General features: G+C 38.7%; 4 protein-coding genes and 2 non-coding genes across 8 annotated transcripts; all 6 read left to right on the forward strand.

Annotated features, from left to right (window-relative positions):
- The first annotated feature begins 3,766 nt into the window (after positions 1-3,766).
- LOC145224014 (uncharacterized) lies at positions 3,767-11,950 on the forward strand. The gene is made up of 6 exons (XM_080090429.1): positions 3,767-4,079; positions 5,034-5,279; positions 5,530-5,646; positions 5,802-5,913; positions 10,552-10,601; positions 10,817-11,950. The coding sequence occupies exons 1-6, from the start codon at positions 3,860-3,862 to the stop codon at positions 11,254-11,256; spliced, it is 1,185 nt and encodes a 394-aa protein (XP_079946555.1). The 5' UTR covers positions 3,767-3,859; the 3' UTR covers positions 11,257-11,950.
- Positions 6,042-10,471, forward strand: LOC145224015 (uncharacterized). 3 transcript variants are annotated; one of them, XM_080090431.1, is made up of 2 exons: positions 6,042-8,529; positions 9,462-10,471. In XM_080090431.1, the coding sequence occupies exon 1, from the start codon at positions 6,831-6,833 to the stop codon at positions 7,917-7,919; it is 1,089 nt and encodes a 362-aa protein (XP_079946557.1). In that variant the 5' UTR covers positions 6,042-6,830; the 3' UTR covers positions 7,920-8,529; positions 9,462-10,471. The 3 variants fall into 3 exon arrangements, with proteins under 3 accessions (XP_079946557.1, XP_079946556.1, XP_079946558.1); XM_080090430.1 differs by having other exon boundaries at positions 9,467-10,471; XM_080090432.1 differs by having other exon boundaries at positions 9,474-10,471.
- A 2,596-nt stretch (positions 11,951-14,546) lies between the features above and the next one.
- On the forward strand, positions 14,547-14,620 carry Trnas-gga (transfer RNA serine (anticodon GGA)). The gene has a single exon. It is a non-coding gene; the product is annotated as a tRNA-Ser (tRNA).
- Positions 14,621-15,601: 981 nt separating this feature from the next.
- Positions 15,602-15,675, forward strand: Trnas-gga (transfer RNA serine (anticodon GGA)). Its single transcript has one exon. It is a non-coding gene; the product is annotated as a tRNA-Ser (tRNA).
- A 3,779-nt stretch (positions 15,676-19,454) lies between these two features.
- LOC145222294 (C-type lectin 37Db-like) lies at positions 19,455-20,340 on the forward strand. The gene is made up of 3 exons (XM_080088393.1): positions 19,455-19,665; positions 19,948-20,193; positions 20,315-20,340. The coding sequence occupies exons 1-3, from the start codon at positions 19,455-19,457 to the stop codon at positions 20,338-20,340; spliced, it is 483 nt and encodes a 160-aa protein (XP_079944519.1).
- Positions 20,341-22,364: 2,024 nt separating this feature from the next.
- Positions 22,365-23,891, forward strand: LOC145223720 (uncharacterized). The gene is made up of 3 exons (XM_080090113.1): positions 22,365-22,369; positions 22,605-22,654; positions 23,244-23,891. Exons 1-3 carry the CDS (start codon positions 22,365-22,367, stop codon positions 23,735-23,737), a joined length of 549 nt encoding a protein of 182 aa, XP_079946239.1. The 3' UTR covers positions 23,738-23,891.
- The last annotated feature ends 857 nt before the right edge of the window (positions 23,892-24,748 follow it).

Here is a 24,748-nt window from a genome sequence, read left to right on the forward strand (position 1 = left end):
TTTAAGCTGATGCCCTTTGCCTGATGTGTGTTAGAAAGACGAATAAAATCTGGTAGTAACTAAGTTATAACTTTGAAATCGCCATCAAAATGGTTGACAATTTGTCCCCTGGGGTCGATATCGCCTCTGCTGAAGAACCCTGGTGTATAGTTTTGTCTCTCCAACAAAATGTGACAACGAAAGTTGAAAACAGAATATAAATGAACCAGCACGAATTTAAAAGTTGTTAACTTGATTTCATATTCGTTTCACTAACAATCAATTCCTTTCACGTGAGATAAAGACAGCGCCATGACGTTATCTCCATAAAACTTCCGTGTGGTAGTTTATGGGCAAAAGGAAAAGCGTCAGTTGGTCGATTGTTTTTTAACTGCAGTCAAGGAGACAGCCAGGTAAAACTATAGACACAAAATCGATTTTGTGGCATTTGGAAATGACTTTAATAATAGGTAAAAAAATAATTTAGGAATTGATTGTCTATTTAAAATTAAAACGACAACAAGCATTAAAACTAAAACAGTGCAACAGCACGACCTTACACAATGTACATCAAGCTGTAAACTTGATTTTATTTGTGCAAACAACTAATCCATTTTACGTGATCATAAGGAAAGTGACGTAACGTAAGCATAATTTGAACAGAAAAGCAATATACATGATTTCACAGCAATTAAACAGGACTAAGGTGATATTTTCCCTTTTGCAGTTTACAAGTACTTTGTTTGCTTTCATTTCATGGACAGAAAGTGAGGTTAATCGCAGACCACAAGTAACAGTGTAGTTTAAAAGACTGGGCATGCTTGGTAATGATTTATTTACCTGTTAGAAAACTTGGACGGGTTTTGATTGTTTAAACAAATATGGCAATAGTAGTTTTGTTGTTTATGTTGTGTTTATCTGTTTCTGCTAACGGACGAACTTGGTATAACTTCAATGGATTTCAATATTCCATCGAAATGACTCCAGTCAATTCATATGCTGAAGCAGAAGAGTTTGTCTTGAGACCAATTTTCTTTATTCCTGCACGTGCTAAAATAAGGTTTTATGAAGGGTTTTGTCACAAGTGGGAGCTAAAGCACTACAACATGATACAACCGCTGTCGGTTATATGATGTAACTTGGTTGCAAATTAAAGTTCCAATTGGAAACCAAATATTAAAGCAATGTTACAAAACTAAGTAGTAGCTTGCTTTGTTAAATTACAGTTCATACAATCCATGTGGCAAACAAAGCAAACTAGTGTAACTTGGTATATTTGTTTTACATCAATTTCTTTTACCATAGTAGCTGTACTAAATATATTTTGACACAAGTGGGAGCTAAAGGGTAATAACGTAGACAGTTCCGGTTTGGCGGGTAAATTATTCAAAAAATATTATTAACGATTTAAGGTACTACTATATTGCTTTATCAATTGTCCACACAAATTATGGTGATTTGGAACCAAATTACCACAATGTCACCGATTTTAACATATGAAATAGATTTTTGTGTTGTTGTTTTTTTCATTGCTGATCTACAATGTTTGACAACTTTCTTACTGATCTGATATTTTGTATATCCAAAACTGTGTGTCTCGCCACATTACACAGGTAATTAGTTTTTGGTCTCTTGACTGATCCCACTAACGTCCTACTCAAGTTGTGTTTACCTACAATGCACCATATTGTTTCGTGTGAGCTCCAGTCACATAACGTATTTTAATACGATGTAGCGCGGTTAGCCATGGTCCACCAGTTGTGCCATCCACTGTTTTGAGTTCCATAACGTTTCAATGTGCACAGCTATTTCCGGCTTGGTGATTATTTTAGTGCAATTGTGTCGCTATATTTCTTTTATCAAGCGAAATCAACTCAATTCACAGAAAAGGTCCATAAAAAGCATCAGGAATTTTATTAGAATGACACAGAGGTTAACTTAATGGAAAGCCCAATTTTCCCCCCAGATTGCGTTTAATGCACCCCTGCAGTAGCTTTTGCTATAATTAATTGTCTTTATTCTCGTTTCAGGGAAAAATTCGTCACAATAAGAGTGTCAATCAATTTTATTCAAAAAGCGGTTTCTATAACAATTTCATTATGTCAAACCAGACCAAGTTCAGAATAAAAATGATATGTGAATCAGAGTTGCAAGTCGGGCCGGGCTTTTCGGGCCGGGTTCGGGTTCGGGCCGGGTTCGGGCCGGGTTCGGGCTTAGGTATTTGTGAGAAAACGGGCTTAAAACGGGCCTGACTTTACGTTCCGTGTCCGCCATCGTTTTTTAAATAAAATCACTCAGCTAAGTAACAATTCTCTGGCTTTGACCCAATGCCCACCCTCCTCTAAAACGTATTGTTTACCCCATTGTCTACTATTGTTCATTGTGTTTGTTGTCTTTCTCTTTTTTCTATCTCATCCTTTGTTGCAAGGCTTTCGTGGATAGGCCTGTCAATCAAAATTTCGGGCCTAAACGGGCTTTGCAAAAACGTTTCGGGTTCGGGCCGGGCTTCGGGCTTATACTTTCGGGTTCGGGCCGGGTTCGGGCTCAGATTTCGGGCCCGCTTGCAACTCTGATGTGAATAATGTTCGAAGGTTTTCATCTGGTTGTTAAAGACAGTCACATCAAAACGATTATTATTTTTAATGAGCTCCGTGTACGCTATAATTTGTAGTAATCAGTCTATTGTCAATCCTTCATCTTTCGTTCTACTTCCACAACAGTGATGAATACGACTCGCGAGCTGTTTATAGTTCCATGAACTCTTTCCATTGTTACGTATTGTGCGTTCATAATTACCCGTCAGGTTTCTTCAAAAGCAGAAGAAATTCGATTGCAGTCAACTTCCTGACCAAGGCAAACTCAACTTAGCTTCCGCTTTATGATGCATCTCTAGTACTAGTGCGGCTATTGTATCATGGAAGTATTAAGTATAGAAGTGCTAACAGCTAACAAAGTGGCTAGGTGTGCAAGTAAAATATGAAACTATTACAAAGGTAGTCTGTATATAATCACGACTATAAACACAAAATAAAACGCTGTAAACTTAAGATCACTTACCTTTAACGAACAATCAAATTCTTTCATGTTATGTCAAGGACCTTGCCTTGCTTTGCTTCAGTTTATGTGTGCATTAAGAAAGCATTTAGTATCTTGTTTGTGTTCTTTGTAGTATTAGGTAGTACGCAAATACAAGCAAGTTTCGCAAATCAAGACGAGCAATTTTATACTCAAATTATATTATTTGTGACAAAGGCCTGGTTTATTTATTAATTTGCCAGAAAACTTAAAAATCCGTTTTTTGGGTTTAGGTTTTCAAACACAAAACGATTTACTTAGTTAAGTATACTCACGGTATATTAGTGGCAATTTTGTTGAAGGCTTAATATGTACAGTTTGTGCTAAAGAAGCTAAGATTGTTTAAACAAACACGGCAATGTTAGTTATATTCTTGTTGTTGTGTCATATGGTTTATGCTCGTTTTGCTGAAGGACGCACTTGGCATAACTTCAATGGATATCAATATTCCATCGAAATCACTCCAGTAAAAATATTGAGCTGGTGCGCTTTTTTAATATCCCTCTACATTTATTTACATTAGTGCGAGTAGAATCGAAGAAAGTATCTCAGTAAAAATAAGCCTCTTTCAGGAAGATTGTTTAGAAAAACTTTTTGTCGCAAATGTTTCAATCACTCACTTTAAAGCACTTAAACGAATTAACTTTCCGTGCAGTTATGATTTATGTTTTCAGTTTACTGTGTTTTTTTCCGAATAATATCAAGTTGTACTCAAGTAGGAAATATAAAGTGTTTAAAGGTCAATAAGGGGTGTTTAAGCATACATTCAGAGTTATAAAAATCATAGCTTTTTGGCGCCTAAACAATGACAAAGTTGTTAGTTTTGTTGTTTATGTGGTGTTTATCTGTTTCTGCTGAAGCACGAGCTTGGCACAACTTCAATGGATCTCAATATTCCATCGAAATGACTCCAGTCAAATCATATGCTGAAGCAGAAGGGAATTGTTCTGCGTTGCAAGCTAATGTAGCTAACGTTAAAACTACAGACACCTTTAACTTTTTAAAATCATTTATAAACCTGACAGGTAAGCTTAATGTAAGCTATTTTACAGTTTAATACAGTGGTTCCCAACCTGGGGTTCGCGGACCCCCAAGGGGTCCGTGAGATGGTTTCAGGGGGTCCGTGGAGGCAAACACTTGTAGTAGCATTAACAACAGTACAATATTTTTAAGTTCCCAAACCGTTTTTACAATCCTGTATATAAGTGCAAACTGTTTATCAAACCCTTGGATTAGGAAGTGATTGTTACCTCCATTGTGACATCACAACACACATTAACAATAGAATTCTTAGTGCTTTGTTTTAAGTATTGTACACTAGAAAATTTATCCCTTTTAGTGCATTGACTGCTACACTACAGTAACTTTATTGAGATTAAAGGACTTTGAAGGTTGAATAAAATTCTGCCCCCAAAAAACGTATAATAACGTAAAATGCAGGAAACGAAAATAGACTAAATTACGTTGGGGGTCCGCGGACCGATAAAGTTTATAAAAGGGGTCCGTGACTACGAAAAGGTTGGGAACCACTGGTTTAATAGCAGGCATAAAGGTGAGACATAAACATTCACAAGCATACCTCAACTAACATCATGAAATTTCAAATTATCTTTGTGTATTGGGCATCCTTGTCCCGAATATTGTTTTCTTTTTTGCCACAATACGATAACTGCAGGCAGATGACGCAACATTGCTCGGAATCAGGTCCAGATTAAACGCTTGCGATTCTGACACTATATAAGTTATAGCTTACTTAAAGATTTAAATTATTGTTGAGTCGTTTTCATATTTCCTAGCATAGAACCCGACTCAAAATCACCTGTAATAATTCGACTTGGATGTACATTTAAATATTAAGACACCACCAATTGAGTTCAAGTTTTTGTGGTGCCCCACGTCCTTGGTGCACATGCTTACTTCAACTTAGTTGATCCAGTTTTGTTTGCAGTTTGTGTTGAAATCGACCGTTTGTATTTCAGACAAACCCTTTTCGCTTTACATCGGCGCAAAAAGAGTCGGGAACGCAAATAAGTTTCGATGGAATGAAGGAAGCGATGTTTCAACAACCATGTGGCAAAGAGAGCAACCAAATAACAATAACGGAAATGATAATTGCGTCACAATGGGTTATAATATTCATTCTGTACAATCAACCTCTTATCGATGGAATGACGTACCGTGTACATATCACAATGCTAGATACATTTGTGAAAAAATAGTGTCAGGTAAGCATGTCTCCATTGCGGCGAACGTTTGTGAAATTGTGGTTGTGTGTTGAGTCGCTTGGTGAAATAACACATAGCAACACAATTGCACTAATGGCAGTAAAACGTAACATGCAATTTAAAGTAGAATAAAAAAAATATTGTTTCTATTATGGCAAGTTAGTAGTTTACAAATTACTGGTTCTAATAATGTCCGTTTTATAAACGAAGCAAAGGATTTCTAATATTTATTTAGTTTTGTATGTTACAGCTACAAGCACTTTACCATCCTCCCAACCATATACAAAACCAACTACTTCAATCATATTAACAGCATCCAATGTAATAAGTACAACCAAAAGTACCCCAGCTAACACCACTACACAAGGTTAGAAACTATAAGCTAATTTCAAAACATTTTACACACAAACTCTGAACAAACAAAATATCAGCATTCAAAATGTTATTTTGTATTTTGTAAACGGTTGATAACTTCATAATTGTTTCTTTTTTTACTTCTTCTTAAAATTGTTGATTTGGCAGCTCCACCGAAACCCAATACGGCCATCATTGCTTCAGCAATAGGCGGATGCGTCATATTAGTCATAATCTGCATCATCGTCATTTTCTTTGTTGCTTCACGCGTCAAAAGAAGGTAATTGCAGAACGTTTCTTCACATTATTATACTTAAGCAAACAAATAGGAAAACTTTGATCAACATGCCCAAGTAAGATTATAAATAGAAAAAGCATTTTGTGATTATGATACTTTCTGACTTGCAATTAGTCACTTGTGTTGATGCTGTATCGGACCTTGGACTTTTAATGTAAAATACATCGGACTTTGGACTTTTTAATTCAAAACATTTTAATTCGTGTAATTGTCGTGTCATATCATCACGGTCAACCCCGTTCATAACTCGCCTTTTTCTACACAAAAGCTTGACCACCTGTTAAACCTGTTTTTCTTATTACTGGACCGGTCATATACTGGCTTAAGGCTATCGTTGTATCGCTTCTAACGTGTTAACAGTAACCCACGTATTACTCGGCCTCCAGCCATGTTATATATGACACTTCTGTAAAGCGATTTAAAGAATAATTACGGTTTAGAACACAGTTAATCTTTTCGGGCGAACGTTTTACAGCTAAACCCGTATAACGACATTTGACCTGAACGCTATAAATATAGACGTATTTTAGACTTAAAATCGGTTATCTAAAGTTACCTTGAGTTACCTTAAGCTACCTTAAGTGACTAGAGTACGCATTAGAATTGATGTCTCACAGTTGATTCGTGGCGCGGTGATTTTTGTGTTGCGTGTTTAGCCTCAAGAGGCGCTTTCGTGGCTTGCCTTATTGAAATATAATGGTGGAACGTTAAACCGGTTTGCGTCTTTTTAGGTTTGTTTCGACAGTGATAGTTTGTTTGTTTATTAGAGTCAGATATACGGCAGTGTTTTTATTGTCTACCCACTGGGTCAGTACAAATTTGGTGACGCCCTCTGCCGTGATATTGATTTCCGCGCTTTTAACCTTCTGATAAAATCGCTGTTAACGACGCCTTAATTAATGACGCAGAAAACTAGTCTCGTTTCTGGATTCTTAAAGAGCGCACTCAGGTTCAAAGGCAGTAAACCTTCTGAACAGTTGTTGATAACGCCAGATATGTATTCTTCATCTCGTGCCGCCACCATGCCTAATGCTGGTCGTTCGGACGCTATAGTTTATACTAGTAGCGAATCAACTGGGTCCGACGATACTGATTGGTATAACGATATCAAGGGCCATAAGCCTTCTACAAGCGCTACCTCGCATGGTCCGGTTTCAGATGATAATGCGCCGGCCACTTCTCTAAAAACGCCGTCGGCAGCATTGTCTTTCTCCGTGCCTCAACCGCAATTGAGTTATTCCGCCCCACGGTCAACTATTGACCAGGCCTCATCGATGTTTTTACCGCCGAGCAAGGCAACGCGTGCACCGTATTCCACGCCTCGTTATCCTGTCGTTCCTGCACCTAATTTTGGTTTAAGCGAACTTGCACCTGCCGCATCATCCGTTGCTAAAATTAAAATACCTCCCATGTGGACAGATACCGTAAAATTTTGGTTTACAACGGTGGAAAAGATTTTCCAAAGCCACCAGGTAACGTCCGACGCTGAGAAATTCTGTTTAATTGTCTCTGTGTTGAACCAGGCACAAGCGCAAAAGGTCAGCCACGTCATTTTAGGTTCTGTTGGTGGTTGTCTTTCGTATGACGATCTAAAACAGGCTCTGATAAAGGCTTTTGGCGTTAAACCTGTTGCTAAGGTAAATGAGTCGCTTCCCGATGTTACGTTGGAAAGTAAGCGCCCTAGTGTCTCTGTAGATAATTTGGTTCCTCAGGGCGATAACCAAGATCTAGAACCGGTTGCCGAAAAGTGGTTGAACCAGTCGTTTTTGGCGCCTGATTACGGTTTGTCCTTGGAAGCATTGGCTGAAAACGCGTATGAAATCGCATCGTTTAGCGAACCAACGAACTTTCAAGTGTTTAAGGTGGCTGAAAAGGACACAATTGTCGCCGGCAATAAAAGTGCCCTAGTCGACGCGTGCCGATTCCAACAACTCGTCAGACGAAACGCCGGTTTGTTTAGATCCGCAGGCGATCTAAGAATCGGATAGCAGGGAAGTATAATTATTGATTGACTATTGTTTACGGACGAATCTGATTACCTTACTATGAAATTGCCTACTCCCTATACTTTTAATCTCTACCTTGCGATTGCTAATCCTAAATGACAGCAACTGTACATGTCTTAAATATAATTTTTACTGGGAAACGTCACTTTATGCTTGATACGGTCTAATAATAATCTACTTGTCTACCTAATTAGAAATCTTCGTCTCTCTCGTTCGTGGTTGCGGTAATTGGGGCCGCATGCGCCTAAGGCAGCAATTATTTCATTTTTACTACTTCTACATAATTGTCAGACCCAATAGTCTGTAAGTCCTTGCACAATAGGGATTGACTGCTTCTCGCTATAGACAAACAAGCGAAAGTTGGTCATTAGGGCATAGAAAGTTTGCTGACCGTTATCATTCATAGATAAACATGTTCTTGTTTGGTTTATTACTAATACTCTTACATGGCAGTTTGTTTGCTCTAAGTAGTTAGCGTCGCAAAGTTGCAGATTTAATGTTTTGTTTTTTTGAGTGTAGTTTTACAGAAAGATCAATGCTACATGAGGTTCGAACGATTTCTATCGATACTGACGACGAATTGTCAAGCACAGTAAATACTTTAATCATCATCGGCCTTGCTCACGCCAATACAGCTATAAGTATTCTAAGAGCCTCGTAGATTGTCTCTTCTAACAACTACCTTGATATTGAAACGAAAACGATCATAACATTCGTTCTAAGTACCTAGTAGGTTGACCCTGTATAAAAATAATTTTAGATTTGACATGACTACACGTGAAACCAAAACGATAAATATGAAATTGTGTTTAATCAATTAAACGTGCCAAGGAAAAATGCAGGAGAATGCTACAGTAATAAAGCGGAAAGATGTTAAAGCAAATGCAAATGGCCTTGACATAGCGCCGCCGAAGCGCAAGCGTTCCTCGAACGCCAAGACACTGGTTCATATTGAACTTTATAATTCAATGAGCACAGCTCAAAGCAGCATTGCTGCTCAGTCGCTAGGCCAAATGCCGCCTAAAAAGCAATTGCAACTCAAACGAGATTGATTGCCTAAAAATCCTTACCTTGCCTCGACGGCAGCGCGAAAATATAATAATCTGTCATAGATTGGCCTGTCGGTCGAAATGGCGAGAGTAATACCTCAAAATGCGACTCAACAACTCACAACCGCAGATTGCAAAAGCACTGCAAAACCCTTACAAGTGGGAGGCTGCAAAGCCAAATTTCACATGTAAAATCAAGTCGCCAGCACAGCTACGCGTCAAACCGTAAAAAAGCTTAGCAAAAACTCTGAAAAGTACGGCAGCTCGTTTAATTTCTTACAAGAATTCGAAACAGAAACACTTGTCAAATGTCAAAACTATTTTTATTTGTATATCACAAACCTACATAGTACTTAGAATTTGCGCCTTTTTCAATCGTATTGTATATATATACTTAATCAAAATTATATCCCTTTTGAAAAAAAAAGCCCTTATATAATCATTGGCGTGAATATTTGCCGCGCGAAATGTTAAGTTTAGATTACAGACGTTCGAAAAACAACGTGCGAATTCAACTGTTCGAATCACACCGGATCAACTGTTCGAATCGCATCAAACAACATTCTACGCATCTCCATTGGTACGATGACGTTCGAAAATACAAAAGACTTCCTCAACTGCAGTTCACCAAAAAATACAAACAATCTATCACCACACAGCTTGATATCCATCAAGCAAGAATATCAAATGGACAAAAAATTTCGGCACAATCAATATTTGACTTTGGAGCACGAAGCGTCAAATCGGAAACAATAAACGGACAACAAACTAATTCGGAAAACATCATCCAGGAGAATCTCTTCCGGAAAACATTTCACGGGACGGAGAGTGATGTATCGGACCTTGGACTTTTAATGTAAAATACATCGGACTTTGGACTTTTTAATTCAAAACATTTTAATTCGTGTAATTGTCGTGTCATATCATCACGGTCAACCCCGTTCATAACTCGCCTTTTTCTACACAAAAGCTTGACCACCTGTTAAACCTGTTTTTCTTATTACTGGACCGGTCATATACTGGCTTAAGGCTATCGTTGTATCGCTTCTAACGTGTTAACAGTAACCCACGTATTACTCGGCCTCCAGCCATGTTATATATGACACTTCTGTAAAGCGATTTAAAGAATAATTACGGTTTAGAACACAGTTAATCTTTTCGGGCGAACGTTTTACAGCTAAACCCGTATAACGACATTTGACCTGAACGCTATAAATATAGACGTATTTTAGACTTAAAATCGGTTATCTAAAGTTACCTTGAGTTACCTTAAGCTACCTTAAGTGACTAGAGTACGCATTAGAATTGATGTCTCACAGTTGATTCGTGGCGCGGTGATTTTTGTGTTGCGTGTTTAGCCGCAAGAGGCGCTTTCGTGGCTTGCCTTATTGAAATATAATGGTGGAACGTTAAACCGGTTTGCGTCTTTTTAGGTTTGTTTCGACAGTGATAGTTTGTTTGTTTATTAGAGTCAGATATACGGCAGTGTTTTTATTGTCTACCCACTGGGTCAGTACAATGCTTTCACTCTTTCAAGGAAGTAAATTCGGCTTTTACTTTCGCAGGAGAAACAAACCGGTGAACGCAGCTGCAGTGATTGAATACAATGCAGGGGGTAGAAAACATACAACAGTTGTTTATAATAGTTGCTATAACTTGTTTCAACTATAATTTGTTGGTATTCGAAAAACAATCCAACAACAGTAAACTTATTATATTATATTAGTATTCAAAATGGTTGTTTCCTTGTTACAACTATTATTATCAGTTTCAGAATAAACTTTTCCATTTGCTGATGAAAAAAAATTCATCCAACAAAATGTGTCACAGGCGACGAATTTGAACCCGAAGAAACATACAACATTCCTCAAATCGAAGAAAACAGTTTCGCCGACCATTTCACAAAACCTTCCTTAGGTCATCAAGACGGTGACGTCAGTCATTACGACGCAATCCAGGAACCACTCCACGAAAGCATCGCGGTTGACGAAGGTGCACAACCAACAGTGGGAAGCAGCGATGTCTATGCTCAGGTCAGAAAGTCGAAACAATCAACAAAGGTTCACGACAATGGACAACAATTACATGTTCAAAAATACGATCACAATCAATTGAATGAAGTCAGTTACGACACTTTGCAACTATCTCAACATGTAGAAGTCCACGATCAATTTGCAAGCGGCAGCAATCCAACTAATATCTATGATAACAGACACGGGGCTAATGACGAATCGGATTCAGCCTACGATGAATTACGACGTCACATATAAACAAAACAACCTGAGAATCGACAAAAAAACATTTTTTAAAGAATTGTTGTGTCCATTTGTATTTCTTATCTATTTTCGAAAGTTGCAAAGTTTTGGCACTATTTACCTGTGTAAAAAATGTGATGATATGTTTTCTGTGCGGTGCCACTTCTGCTTGTTTCTCCAGGATTGAGTCGAGTGAAAACTCGAACTGTTTTCCTAAACCTGTGTATTTTTATACTTATCTTGTTGTTTTTCAACGTTTTGTCTTTACCATTCTACCAACTGCTTTCCCTTTTACATCTTAAATCGCTTACATCAGTAGTTCTCAAACTGTGCGTCGCGACGCCCTGGTGCGTCGTTTCAATTTTCTACGGGCGTCGCATAATAGTTCCCTTTCGTGGCTTTTGGTCATTGTATCGGTAAACACAACTTTAATAATAAGTTTCCTCATTAACTTTTATTTGCTGGTGCGTCGCAAGTCCAGAAAAACTTGTCCAGGGGCGTCGCAACAAAACAAAGTTTGAGAACCACTGGCTTAAATCGTTAACTTATCCCTCGCGACACGAAGCGGTCGGACGTACATGTGTCTGATCTAAATTGGTTGGTAGTGATTTGAAATATGTCATGGGATGCGAAATCTGCGACCGTGGATACTTTTTTGTTGCTCTGCTCAACAATAAAACATGTGCATATGCGACCAACACTGATAAAATCTATAACTACTGTAATTGCAAATTGTGTATGTAAAACAGATCTTGTTCCGCCCAATTTGAATGGTTCAAATTTAAAGTTCTTCATGGCTTTAAACTCAAATGTTCTACTTTAACCGCATTTAGTGTTCGCACAAAAAGTTTAATCAAGTTAATCCCGGTTGTTCCTTTGGGCAAGCATTTCCGCATCAAATTCTGCCGCTGATTACTTCCAGAAGCAATCGCTTGACTGGGGCATTATCAATCAGAGGGAGTCTTGTTACATGCTAGGCCGGGCTCGCCTTTTTCATGTGAACTGAAAGCTCCCTTTTCGCACGTTTATTTAGAAAATTGTTGCGTTTGGCAGCAGTTCGCAGCAGTAGGTTGATGTTTGTGACGGTTTAACTGATATTTGAATCTCGAATCTCGCGTTTGGTTAATATTTGAACCACCTTGAAAGATTTTAAGTTCAGTGTTTTAATGAAGCAAAGCAGTTTACAAGCGTTGGGTAAATCGGACCTTTTGAGCAAAGTCTTAGTTCAGGCTTTTGGTAGTATAATTATGCTTTGCAAACAAAACCATATTTTAGGTTTGGTTTCTTCCTTTTACATCGGTGCTACGAGGATAAACGGTACTGAGCAGTTTCAGTGGAATGATGGAGGCAAATTGAAAACAAATTCTTTAGGGAACCAGACAATAAAAATGGAAAAGAGAATTGTGTTGAAATGGATGAAACTCCTTCTAGATCAGTGGTTTCCCAATCAGGGCAGGGTTACTTGAAGGGGGCCACGGGAGCCCAAAAGTTACTCTTAGGTCAACGAAAGGTTGGGTCATCGAAAGGTTGGGAACCACTGTTCTAGATTCAAAGACATACCGTGCTATCGGTATTTGGCACAATTTATCTGCAACAGAAATCGGCTTTGGCACGTAAGTGTTTTTAGATTTGATTAGAATAGAACTATGGTTACCCTGGATTGTGTAGGAATGTTTCAATGTTTTTATTTCTCGCATGATATCAATAAAATTTTTAGACTCATAGATTTATTTGCCGCTCTGCAGCATGTGTGGCTCCCGCACGTTCAATAAGTTTTATATTGCATGTTTGGATTTGAAAACCGACTAGGTTGAACAAAATATATGGGTTTTGCACAGGTAACTGCGACTGGTAAAAACCTCTGCATTACAATGTATGTACTATATACAGGCTCTCTGACTGTTCAAATACGACATATTTTGTCAGAAAATACTTTATGTCGCGGAATTTGTCACTGGTATCAAATCTTTTTTATACTATAGTGAAAATTTTCAGGTTTATTTCTTGAAACGGAATCAGCAACATCAACCAAACAGTTCATCACATCCAAACCAATCATTGCAGCCAACACTACCAGAATATTGCCTACAGTGATCTCATTACATCAGAGGTGGGCAACCCACGGCCCGCGGGCCAGATGCGGCCCTTGATTAAAGGTTGTGCGGCCCACAGAAACACTTGGATTTCAAATATACTGGCAAACGAGTCTAAATGTTATATATGTTTGAGCAGATTAGTGCGCCTGGTGCTATTTTTCTGCGACCTGACAATATGCTGTGATAATCAATTCCGAATTTTACTTGTAGTACGGCATTTTTGGTATGCAACGACGTAAAATCACCTTGCGTCATATAAAGGTGCGGCCCGCTATCTAATTTTTGCAATTGTATGTGGCCCCACAGTGACAAAGGTTGCCCACATCTGCATTACACGGTAAGAAACAAAAAATAATATTTGTGTAATGAATTAATAAAATTACCTTCAATCACTTAAATAAAATATTTCTCCTTGAATTAAACTTTCCTTTATATTCAACAGCCGAAAAAAACGCGACAACCATTGTGATTGTCATGACTACATACAGTTGCGTCATCAGCGTTTTAAAAAAAAATAAAGTAGAAACTTTCAAAAGTGCGTTTCTCAAAAAGTGCGTAACTATTAAGGCTCACGTCTCTATTGGAAAAATCGTTATTTTCTTCAAAACTTTCCAAAACTTGGAAAGTTACAGCGTTTGTCTTATAACTCCAGCATCTGGTAAAGTAAGATTTTAGAAAGTGTTTCGTTACAAGTGGGAGCTAAAGGACTACAACATGATACATCCACTTTCGGTTATATGATGTAACTTGGCTGCAAATTAAAGTGCCGATTCAAAACCAAATAATCAAGCAATGCTACAGAACTAAGTAGTAGCTTGCTTTGTTAAATTACATGCAGTTCATACAATCAATGTGGTAAACAAAACAAACTAAGATGAACATAAATTCATTACTGGGATCAGCCCTGAAGCGTCTATGCAGACCAGCGATCACGGCACACTCATATTTAAATCACAGTACGCCAGGCCCAATGAAGGCGTCATACCGAATCAGCCGGTCACCAAGGGCCTGGCGTACTGTGATTTATATATGAGTGTGCCGTGATCGCTGGTCTGCATAGACGCTTCAGGACTGATCCCAGTAATGAATTTATGTTCATCTTAACTGATACTGGTCAATCTGGCAAACCCCTACTACGAAGCTGAAATGTGCAGCATACGAGGCAGGCAACGGTGCTTGTGATTCGACTTTCGGCGGATTCTCCACTGAGCCTGCGTAGCTCAGTTGGTAGAGCGCGAGTCCCGGAAAGACTCCTGTCGTGGGTTCGAATCCCACCTCAGGCTAGATTTTTCTAGCCTACGCCTTGCCATATGGTGGTGAATGCTTGGTGACCGGCTGATTCGGTATGGCGCCTTCATTGGGCCTGGCGCACTGTGATTTATATATGAGTGTGCCGTGATTGCTGGTCTACATAGACGCTTCAGGGCTGATCCCAGTAATGAATTTATGTTCATCTTAACTGATACTGGTCAATCTGGCGATCCCCTACTACGAAGCTGAAATGTGCAGCATACGAGGCAGGCAACGGTGCTTGTGATTCGACTTTCGGCGGATTCTCCACTGAGCCTGCGTAGCTCAATTGGTTGAGTGCGAGTCCCGGAAAGACTCCTGTCGTGGGTTCGAATCCCACCGCAGGTTTTTCTAGCCTACGCCTTGCCATATGGTGGTGAATGCTTGGTGACCGGCTGATTCGGTATGGCGCCTTCATTGGGCCTGGCGTACTGTGATTTAAATATGAGTGTGCCGTGATCGCTGGTCTGCATAGACGCTTCAGGGCTGATCCCAGTAATGAATTTATGTTCATCTTAACTGATACTGGTCAATCTGGCGATCCCCTACTACGAAGCTGAAATGTGCAGCATACGAGGCAGGCAACGGTGCTTGTGATTCGACTTTCGGCGGATTCTCCACTGAGCCTGCGTAGCTCAATTGGTTGAGTGCGAGTCCCGGAAAGACTCCTGTCGTGGGTTCGAATCCCACCGCAGGTTTTTCTAGCCTACGCCTTGCCATATGGTGGTGAATGCTTGGTGACCGGCTGATTCGGTATGGCGCCTTCATTGGGCCTGGCGTACTGTGATTTAAATATGAGTGTGCCGTGATCGCTGGTCTGCATAGACGCTTCAGGGCTGATCCCAGTAATGAATTTATGTTCATCTTAACTGATACTGGTCAATCTGGCGATCCCCTACTACGAAGCTGAAATGTGCAGCATACGAGGCAGGCAACGGTGCTTGTGATTCGACTTTCGGCGGATTCTCCACTGAGCCTGCGTAGCTCAGTTGGTAGAGCGCGAGTCCCGGAAAGACTCCTGTCGTGGGTTCGAATCCCACCGCAGGCTAGATTTTTCAAGCCTACGCCTTGCCATATGGTGGTGAATGCTTGGTGACCGGCTGATTCGGTATGGCGCCTTCAATGGGCCTGGCGTACAGTGACAAAACAAAGTAGTGTAACTTGGTATATCTGTTTTACAGCAATTTCTTTAACCACAGTTGCTGTAGAAAATATACTTTGTCACAAGTGGGAGCTAAAGGGTAATAACTTAGAAAGTCGTGCTTTCGCGCCTAAATTATTTAAAAAATGTTACTAACGTACTACTATTTAATAAATTCTTTCGTGTAACTGGTGTAATGTTAAACAAAATACTAGTTGCTGTTTTCAAGAACTTGCATTTTAGCTGACGTTTTGCCCACCAGAACGGTATGATATTACAGCGGGCACAGAGGCGAAAATGCACAAAAACAGCGGGATACGATAGAAAATAATTACATAAGGACAAAGGCTTTCCGTGAAGAGTTGCCGGTGCTACAAAATGACAGGGCGTAACTAATGTCCGATATTTGATGTGGAAGTGGGACGTAAAATATCACGAAAAACCGGGCTGAGGCCTTTGCCATCATTGCGATTCAGAACATTAGAATTTGAATTCATAAGGCAACTTTCAAAAACTAACCTTTTAGACCAATTGGGTTCTTGTTTTAAAATTTGGGCATCGTTCCAATTAATGCGGTGGTCGCATTCAAACACGTGTTCGCACAAAGCAGACTTGCTAACTTCCATATTTTTGACAGCCGCTTTATGTTCTTTGAGGCGCGAATTTAGATTTCGCTTGGTTTGGCCAATGTAAACCTTATCGCAATCATGGCAGGGCACCTGGTAAACAATACCTGTATGGTGTTGTGGTATCGTGGCATCTTTTGGTTTTGGTAACAACTGCCTAATTGTTTTAAGAGGTTTCATTGCCACTTTTACCCCAGCATCGTTCATTCATTTTAGGCGTTCAGATACACCCTGGACGTATGGTAAGCAAGTGAACGACTTGAATTGTCTGTTTTGTAGGATGGTTGTGTTATGTGTCAAGTTGTGTAAGTTACGCGGGAAGCCGTTATCCCTAACACGCGTGCAATGTTCTTGCATTCGTGTTTGCGAATAGCCGTATCGTCGGCTAAAATACAAGTTCTTGAAAACAGCAACTAGTATTTTGTTTAGCATTACACCAGTTGAACGAAAGAATTTATTAAATATGCGACCTGGTGAACAAAACGCCTGTTCAGTATTTTCAACGTACTACTATGTTACTTTATCAATTGTCCATACACATTATGGTGATTAGAAAGCAAATTACTACAATGCCACCGATTTTAAAATATACAACATAAAGAAAAGAAAACTTAATATATTGTTGGCGATTTTAAGTTACTGTTGTGGTTGTTTTTTTATTGCCCGACAACAATATTTAAAACAACTTTATTGCTGTTTCAATATTTTGAATATTCGTTAACTGTATGTCTCGCCACATTACACGGATAGTTAGTTTCAGGTCCCTTGTCTGATCCCACCAACGTTGTATTCACCTAGAATGCAACATATTGTTTCTTGTGAGCTTCAGTCACCTAACGCTTTATAATACGCAGCTGCAGCACTTTCAGCCATGATCCACTATTTTGGGCTCCTTACGTTTAAAAGCTGTGTATTTTTCCGGATTGTTGATTGTTTTAGTGCTATTGTGTAGCTATGTTTCCTTTATTAATCGAAATAAACTTAACTCACAGTAACGGTCATGCAAACACATCAAATAGCAGAATGTTATTAGAATGACACAGAAACTAAATGAAAGGTCCAATTTGCCCCGCAGATAACGTTTAATGCACCCCTGCAGTGGTTTTTGCTTTGGTTGTCTTGCATTCTCGTTTCAGGGAAAGTTCGTGACAATGAAAATGTCAATCAATTTCATTCAAAAAACGGTTTCTAATAACCATTTTAGTATTTTAAATGAGAAGAAATTTCGATTTAAAAAGATGTTATATGTTAATAATGTTTAAATCCGTATGTCACATCAAAACGATTATTTTTTTATGAGCTCCATGCTTTAGTTTATAGCAAGCAGTCTATTGTCATTCGTTCTACTTCCCTAACAGTGATGAATACGACGCGCGAGCTGTTCATAGTTTAACGTATCTTGCATTCATAATTATACGTCAGGTTTCGAAAGTTAAACAAATTCAATGAAGTCAACTTCCTGACCAAGGCGCTCTCAACGTAGCTGCCACTTTGTGATACATCTCTAGTACTTGTGTAGCTATTGTATCATAGTATTGAGTATGGAAGTGCTAATAGCTTATAAAGTAGCTAGGTCTGTAAGTCGAAAAGCAAACTATTACAAATGTGGTTCGTGTGTAGCTTTTTTGTGTAGGCTATTTATTAAGATCATTTAGGGCAGTGTGGTCCAACTTTTTTTTGTTGTGGGCCAATAAAAATCGTTAACTTACTCCGCGGGCCAAGGTCTGAAATTTTGCAGGTAAAACTTTTTTCTGGCACGAACATCAGGGTGACTATGCAACGTTTTCAATCAATAGATAATTCTGTTTTGTATCTTTTATAATTATAAAATAAGTAGCAGCCGGTAAAAACTTTCAGTTCCTATTCTGGCGCAAAAATTCCCGCGCGGTTTGTATACGCAGCACCCTTACTACACATAACAATGCTTTGTCATGGGTCACAATAGGAGATTTTGCAGCATGCTGTGTTGTTTAATTATCACATTTTAATACATAGAAAACAAAAGTTATAGTTGTCATTAATACGTTGGTCTTTCGCGGGCCAACCAAATTATCTCCTGCAGTTGGGCCTGCAGTTGGACCACGCTGATTTAGGGAGTGATCAGTTTTGTAGAAGTTTTGTTATTGTGTAGATTGTAACTTCTGTTTCGTTGATACACAATACGATTCAGCTTGCAAACTAACTTAGAAATAATTAGAAGAATGAAAAAAGGAAATTGTACAAAATATGATTATTTATGATATCAACATTTGGGATTTAAAAACCAACAGGTTAACCTTAATCTTCCGTCAATGTTCCGAGTTAAAATCATTACTTAATGGATCGAAAGTTGACATGCAGCATACGACCTTATAAAATGTAATGCCTAAGGCTTAGTGCTAGGGTTTCTATCCCGGGATTCCGGGATCCCGGGAATCCCGGACAATTTTAGCAAAAAATTCTATCCCGGGATTTTTTCTTTGTCCCGGGATATCCCGGGACAAAAATTGAATGCTTTTTTAGTTGCACTCTTCAACCAAAGGTGCGACATCCACTGGGTTTCCGTGAATTAAAGTGTTCACCGAGGTTTCTTGCAACAATTCAAACAGGAATGATAAATAATTCTGCTGTTGCGAACATTACAACAGTGTTAGAACCCACGTTATAGAACCCAGTTTGTCAAACTCGCGCTATAGCTCTCCAGTTGGTAAAAATCTGGCAATTTGTAAAACCTCTTGACAAGGGAGGAATTTTGAAACTTGGGGAAGGAACTTACTTTAATTTGCACATGTGGTCTGTAAATGGACACTTAAGCTCTGGGAAAAAAATCTGTAAAGTTGATAAAAGACTCAATTTCAAATGATTTGTATGGTTAAGCATCTACTATATAGTCTACTGAGAAGTAACGAACTGTTTTGAATTGTTGAGTGAGGAATGCGTCGATAAAGTTTGGATACCACTGCCTTAGTAGATACGAAATTGGTCTTTGCGCATTTACATGTTTCAAAGTATCACATTACAGTCGGATTGCTGCTTCCTTGCGAATGTTGATAACCTTGTATTTTTTTAGCAAAACCAAGCATGAAATTGTTAGTATTGTTGATTATAACGTGGTTGTCTGCTGCTGCGGGAAAACCGACTTTTCATGATGTTGAGTATCTGATTTGGACGCCGATAGGAGGCTTATCTTATGAAAAGGCAAAACAAAAATGTGCACAGAAGAACGCTACCCTTGCTGATGTCAAAACAAAGGAAATATATGATGTTTTATTGCAACATCTTCACCCAACAAGTAAAGCACAAATTTAAGTCGTATTCTGCTAGTGGTAATCTTTGCAACATTTAATTACACAAACCGACCTAAATACGACTTTTTACTGTTTTTGTGTGTTTTATTTATTTCGTTGTTTATTAGCACTTCTTAAACAAAAAGTACAAACGTTCTTAAATGATTTAATTTGGGGAGATTTCAAACTGAGATTCTACCGCTGAAATACAAGATCTTTATTTTCTCCTATCAACTCTGTATCTGAATTATAAGCCATTTTTGTTAAATGCAAATTCTGTGTTTAAGGTTACCCATACTCATTTTACACCAGCGCAACAAGAATCGGCGATTACGAGTTTCAGTGGAGTGATGGAAGCAAGTTTAACAAATCATTTCCACTGTGGTATGGTGAAGAACCGAATGGTGACAATGGAAGTGAGAATTGTGTGACGATGGGTGATAAATTTGAATACGATCGAACCTTGAAGTTCAAGTTCAGAAACGTTTCATGCAGTACCAAAACCAATTTCATTTGTCAAAGGAACGTTACACGTATGTATGATCACCAAGAAACGCCTGTTTTACTTAAAAAAACTAATTTGACGCGAATGTTTAGCAACGTCTATCTACATGTATATCTATATTCATTAAACTTCGTCGGTTTGTTGTTAAGGGACACATATAATGCAACACAGATAAGACATTAACAGAAAATGTAGGTGACAGTTATTAGGGATAAATTTTACACTATTTATTCAGTGTATTTTAATAGTGGTAAAGTGTAATGTTTGCTGTTTATCTTATTTGCTGTTTATCTTATTGTATAAAAGTGTGTTCATCTTTTGTCATTCAAGAGACTACCACTAAAACAAGAACTACTCCCGGAGACCCACCCAAACCAACCACTACAACAACCACCACAACCCAAGCAACCACTCCACACAAACCAATCGCTCCAACCACCACAACCAAACCAACCACTACCACCACAACCAAACAAACCACTACAACTATCACCACACCCAAACCAACCACAACCACAACCACTACAACCACCACAACCAAACCAACCACTACAACCACTACAACCACAGTACTTCTACAATCTACCATAACCACTACAACTACTAACACACACGATACAATTACACAAAGAAACGGAAAAACAGCAAATGAACAACAAAAAACAATCACTTCAACCACCATCTTTAAATCGCCGGTCGAAACTAAACCAGCCTCATCCACCGAGTCAAGTCCTGCAACCCACAATAAACTTTCAGGTAACTTTTAATGCCTTGAACCCCAGAACGCCGAACTCATGGCGTCCAAAAAGCCCGGATAATTTGAAACTTGATCCACAGACCAGTCTGAGCTATTTATGACGTCATAATCTATATTGTGACGCAAGAGATTACTGTTCATTTGCATTGTTTGCACACAATAGGCGCATATAAAGTGTGAAGCACAGGGTCACTAGGCTGGTAATATTCTTTACAGTCTTACAAAATCTGTTTAATGCAATTTGAAAGCCAAAATATTTAGCAAAAGAGTTTTTTTACGTCACGGCCGCCAGTGCACATATTTTAATAAACATGTTCACAGCCGCACAAAATTGTCTATTCGACCGCATTATGGTCTAGCTAAGGCTTAAACTGGCATATTAACGTTGTCGAGGTTTCAATTTAGGGTTCAAATTGCGTCGTTGACAAAATGCTCAAGAGGGAGTTCTATTTAGTGCATGGGTTTCGGCATTGATTAATTTAAAAATAGCGGGTTGCTACGATCGTTTATCTTAACACTAAATGCCAACAACGTTTTGACTTGCTAATACCTATAAAAGTAAAAAAAAAATGATTCAGAGTAGTTGGTTTGCATAATGGACAGATATTCAGTTTTCCCAATCCAAGTAGACTGTACGACTTAAAGGGGCTGACCGTTTAAGACCTCCAATGTCAATTGTGTCCCATCAAATAAAGTTGTGCAGCCCACATAAGTCAAGTATGGCCCGATAAATCATTTCAGTGCAATCATAACGACCGATTACAAATTTTGTTTCTGAACAAAACGAAGCGTCCGATGCTGTATTTCTACAGCCTAACAGTGCGGTTAGAATAACTTGCGAATTATACTGCTTGCTTGTTACTTAAAATAATCACGACTGGCATGCAATAACTTAACGTCATCCGCGGTCAAATTTAGTTTATAGTATTCGGACAAACAGTGATAAAGGTCGCACACCCCTGCTCTTACACAAACTGAAACAAAACTCTGATAAGTGTACGTAGGATTTGTGAGAAACACAACCGCAATTGCGACATCATTTGAGTCCTCCAACAACAAAAAAATAGCAGCCCAACACAATGCATGGCAATTTTTTTAGTAAAAATTCGTAAGGGTTTTAGTTTGTGTTCATACCCTGACCACAGGAAAAACGCTCTCCTGTTTATTAGTTAAATTGCTGCGAGCAACTATGTTAAAGCTCTTGCAAATTTACAGAATCCACCACTGAATCGAACTCCACAATCATCATTGCGGTTTCAATTGTGGGCAGCTGCGTCACAATCATCGTAATATGCATCGTCATCGCCTTCGTGATGTCAAAAAGACGTCAAAAACGGTAATTTGCATAATTTTTTTGTCAGGCATCCAAAGTGTACAATGATCTGTTAAACTGAACAAACTGAATTGTACACAAAGTTATAAGTTCAGTCGGCCATATGAGAATGGGGTTTGGTTCTTAGCTTTGAATAAACAGGAATGCTTCGAGCCGGGCACATTTAAGCTGTAATTTTTGCTTGGTGGATTTGACTTTCGGGCCTGAGTCGGGCGTTATTGTTTAGAAAGGGTTCAAAACGGGTTTAGTCTACTTTCAAGTTGGGTCCCATTTTCGTTGCCACTTCTAAATTAAATGCTAATTGCCTTTTCACCTTGCTTAAGATAAAAATACTTTATTGTTATTGCAGCTTAAGGCAACCTACAGAGCTTGATGGAATAGGAAACGTTTTCGAAACAGGTAAGGTCAACAGACAAACAAAAAACAATATAACTGATGAAATACGTGTAACAAAAAGTCGATTTAGTGTTTACTTTGCTTAACACAATTTATGTAACAATACCATGTAATTCGTTTTGCAATTTTCTGTGCTTGTCTGGTGTTGTATTCTTGTCCTTGGTGGGCGGCAACACCCAATTTTTGGATGCTCGCAATGCGTCTGCTGTCTGGATAACTTGCCTCATTAAAATCCTTCAGATCCTTCTTGAGGGAACGAGTAGAGAGTTGAGTTGAGTTTATTTCGCCGGGCAAAATCGTAGCACCACAATTGCGCTAAAATATTCACCAGGCCGGAAATAGCTGCGCAACGTTCAGACGTTAAACAGCGCAAGATTGAGGGTAAAATTGGTGGAGGGATGGTAGACGCGCTGCAGCTACACCGTTAATAAAAGCGTTATGTGATGGGGACTTTATGTTTAGTTTAAATCTGAGCCAATGCCTCGTTAGTTCCGTACTTAGGAAAACACAAGTGGTCTAGCCTTTGCGAATCTTTCGGCCATTTTGGCAACAAATATTGCTTATTATTTACCTTCTTTATTTTAACAAACAGCTGTTGGTTTTCAACCTGACGAAACATACGGCAATCCTGTCTTAACAAGTTTTAGTGCCCAAGAGCAACCAGTGACGTCATCTGTCGCACAAGAAAACAATCCATATTCGATGGCTTCCGATTTAACAGCAGCCAACAAAGCAGCAGTCGAAACAAACGTCGACCAATCATTGGAGAAACAAAACGACCCATATTCTCTGGCTTCTGATGTGACACCGGCCAAAAATGATATGTACACTGTGGTAAATAAGAAAAAGCAAGCAACAAATGCCGATCAATCACTGGAGAAACAAAACGACCCATATTCTCTGGCTTCTGATGGGACTCCGGCCACAAAGGACATGTACAGTGTGGTAAATAAGAAACAACAAGCAACTGATGCCGATCAATCTCACCTTGTAACAGTAGCAGCAGAAATATACAGCACCCCTCATAAGTCACAGGATAGTCATGATGTATACAACCGTCTTGCGCGTGATAACGGACAACCCTAAGCCCAGGATGAACTGGAAAATACTGGAGACAATGCTAATGCATACGGGAAACTTGACATTGGGCAGAGTGAAAGCGATGACCCATATAATGTTTTGAGCACTTAGAGTGTAAATAAACATGTCTAAATATCTGGACCTTTTTGTGTAAACTTGCAGTATACCGAACAAATAATTACTCACAACAACGCCACTAAATATGTGCAGGCAAGTTTATTTCTGCCATTTATTGCTGACAAAGCGTCCTAAGAAATTTAAAATTTGAAGGTACAAGGGCAAAAAAGGCTAAGCGCCACTGATTTATGAAATACCATAAAATAAACTTTAAGTACTTCCTCTTGTCAAGATTTGTGCAAAGTTTTATTTCGGGAAGTTGAATTGGCTTCTATTTTCAAAGCGTATTGTTTGTGTGTGCCCCTCATTTGGTCATAAAAATGTTACTTTGTCAACTTTCGAAAGATTTGAAGTGCATTTTTCTTGACTGAAAAACTTGATTGTTCCTTTTTTTGAAAAGTTTTATTTGTTATGTTTAGAATCTACTTTTTGTGACTCAGACCATGTGTCCATTATCTGTGCTATGAGTAAATCACGTGGCAGTTTCGTATTTCATTGTTTTTCTGCTCTTGATGCGTCACACTTCTTTATTAATGGGTGTTTTTAGCGCACATACTCTTAATATAACCTATTTGCATTAAACTGTCGTTTAATTATTTTCCCATGTGACTGGTTTCTTATCCATTCCGAAATTCACGAAAGTGCTTTTTTTAACAAATTCCTCATCTGAATATTTAAACAGATTTTTAACTTAAATTATCGACAAATAAGATTGTATATAACTGCAAGATTTTTGTTTGCCAAATGTGTTCTGTATATGCGAAAGCATCAAGCCAAAAAACGTATATGTTTAAGAGTTTATTTATGTATATGCATGTCTTTCATACGTTTATTGTTATACAATGTAAGATTTGTATTGTAATTGTTTAAATTAACAATTTTTATCAGATCATGCATGTT

Source organism: Phallusia mammillata, chromosome 4, assembly GCF_965637545.1.
Source record: "Phallusia mammillata chromosome 4, kaPhaMamm4.hap1.1, whole genome shotgun sequence".
NCBI lineage: Eukaryota > Metazoa > Chordata > Ascidiacea > Phlebobranchia > Ascidiidae > Phallusia > Phallusia mammillata.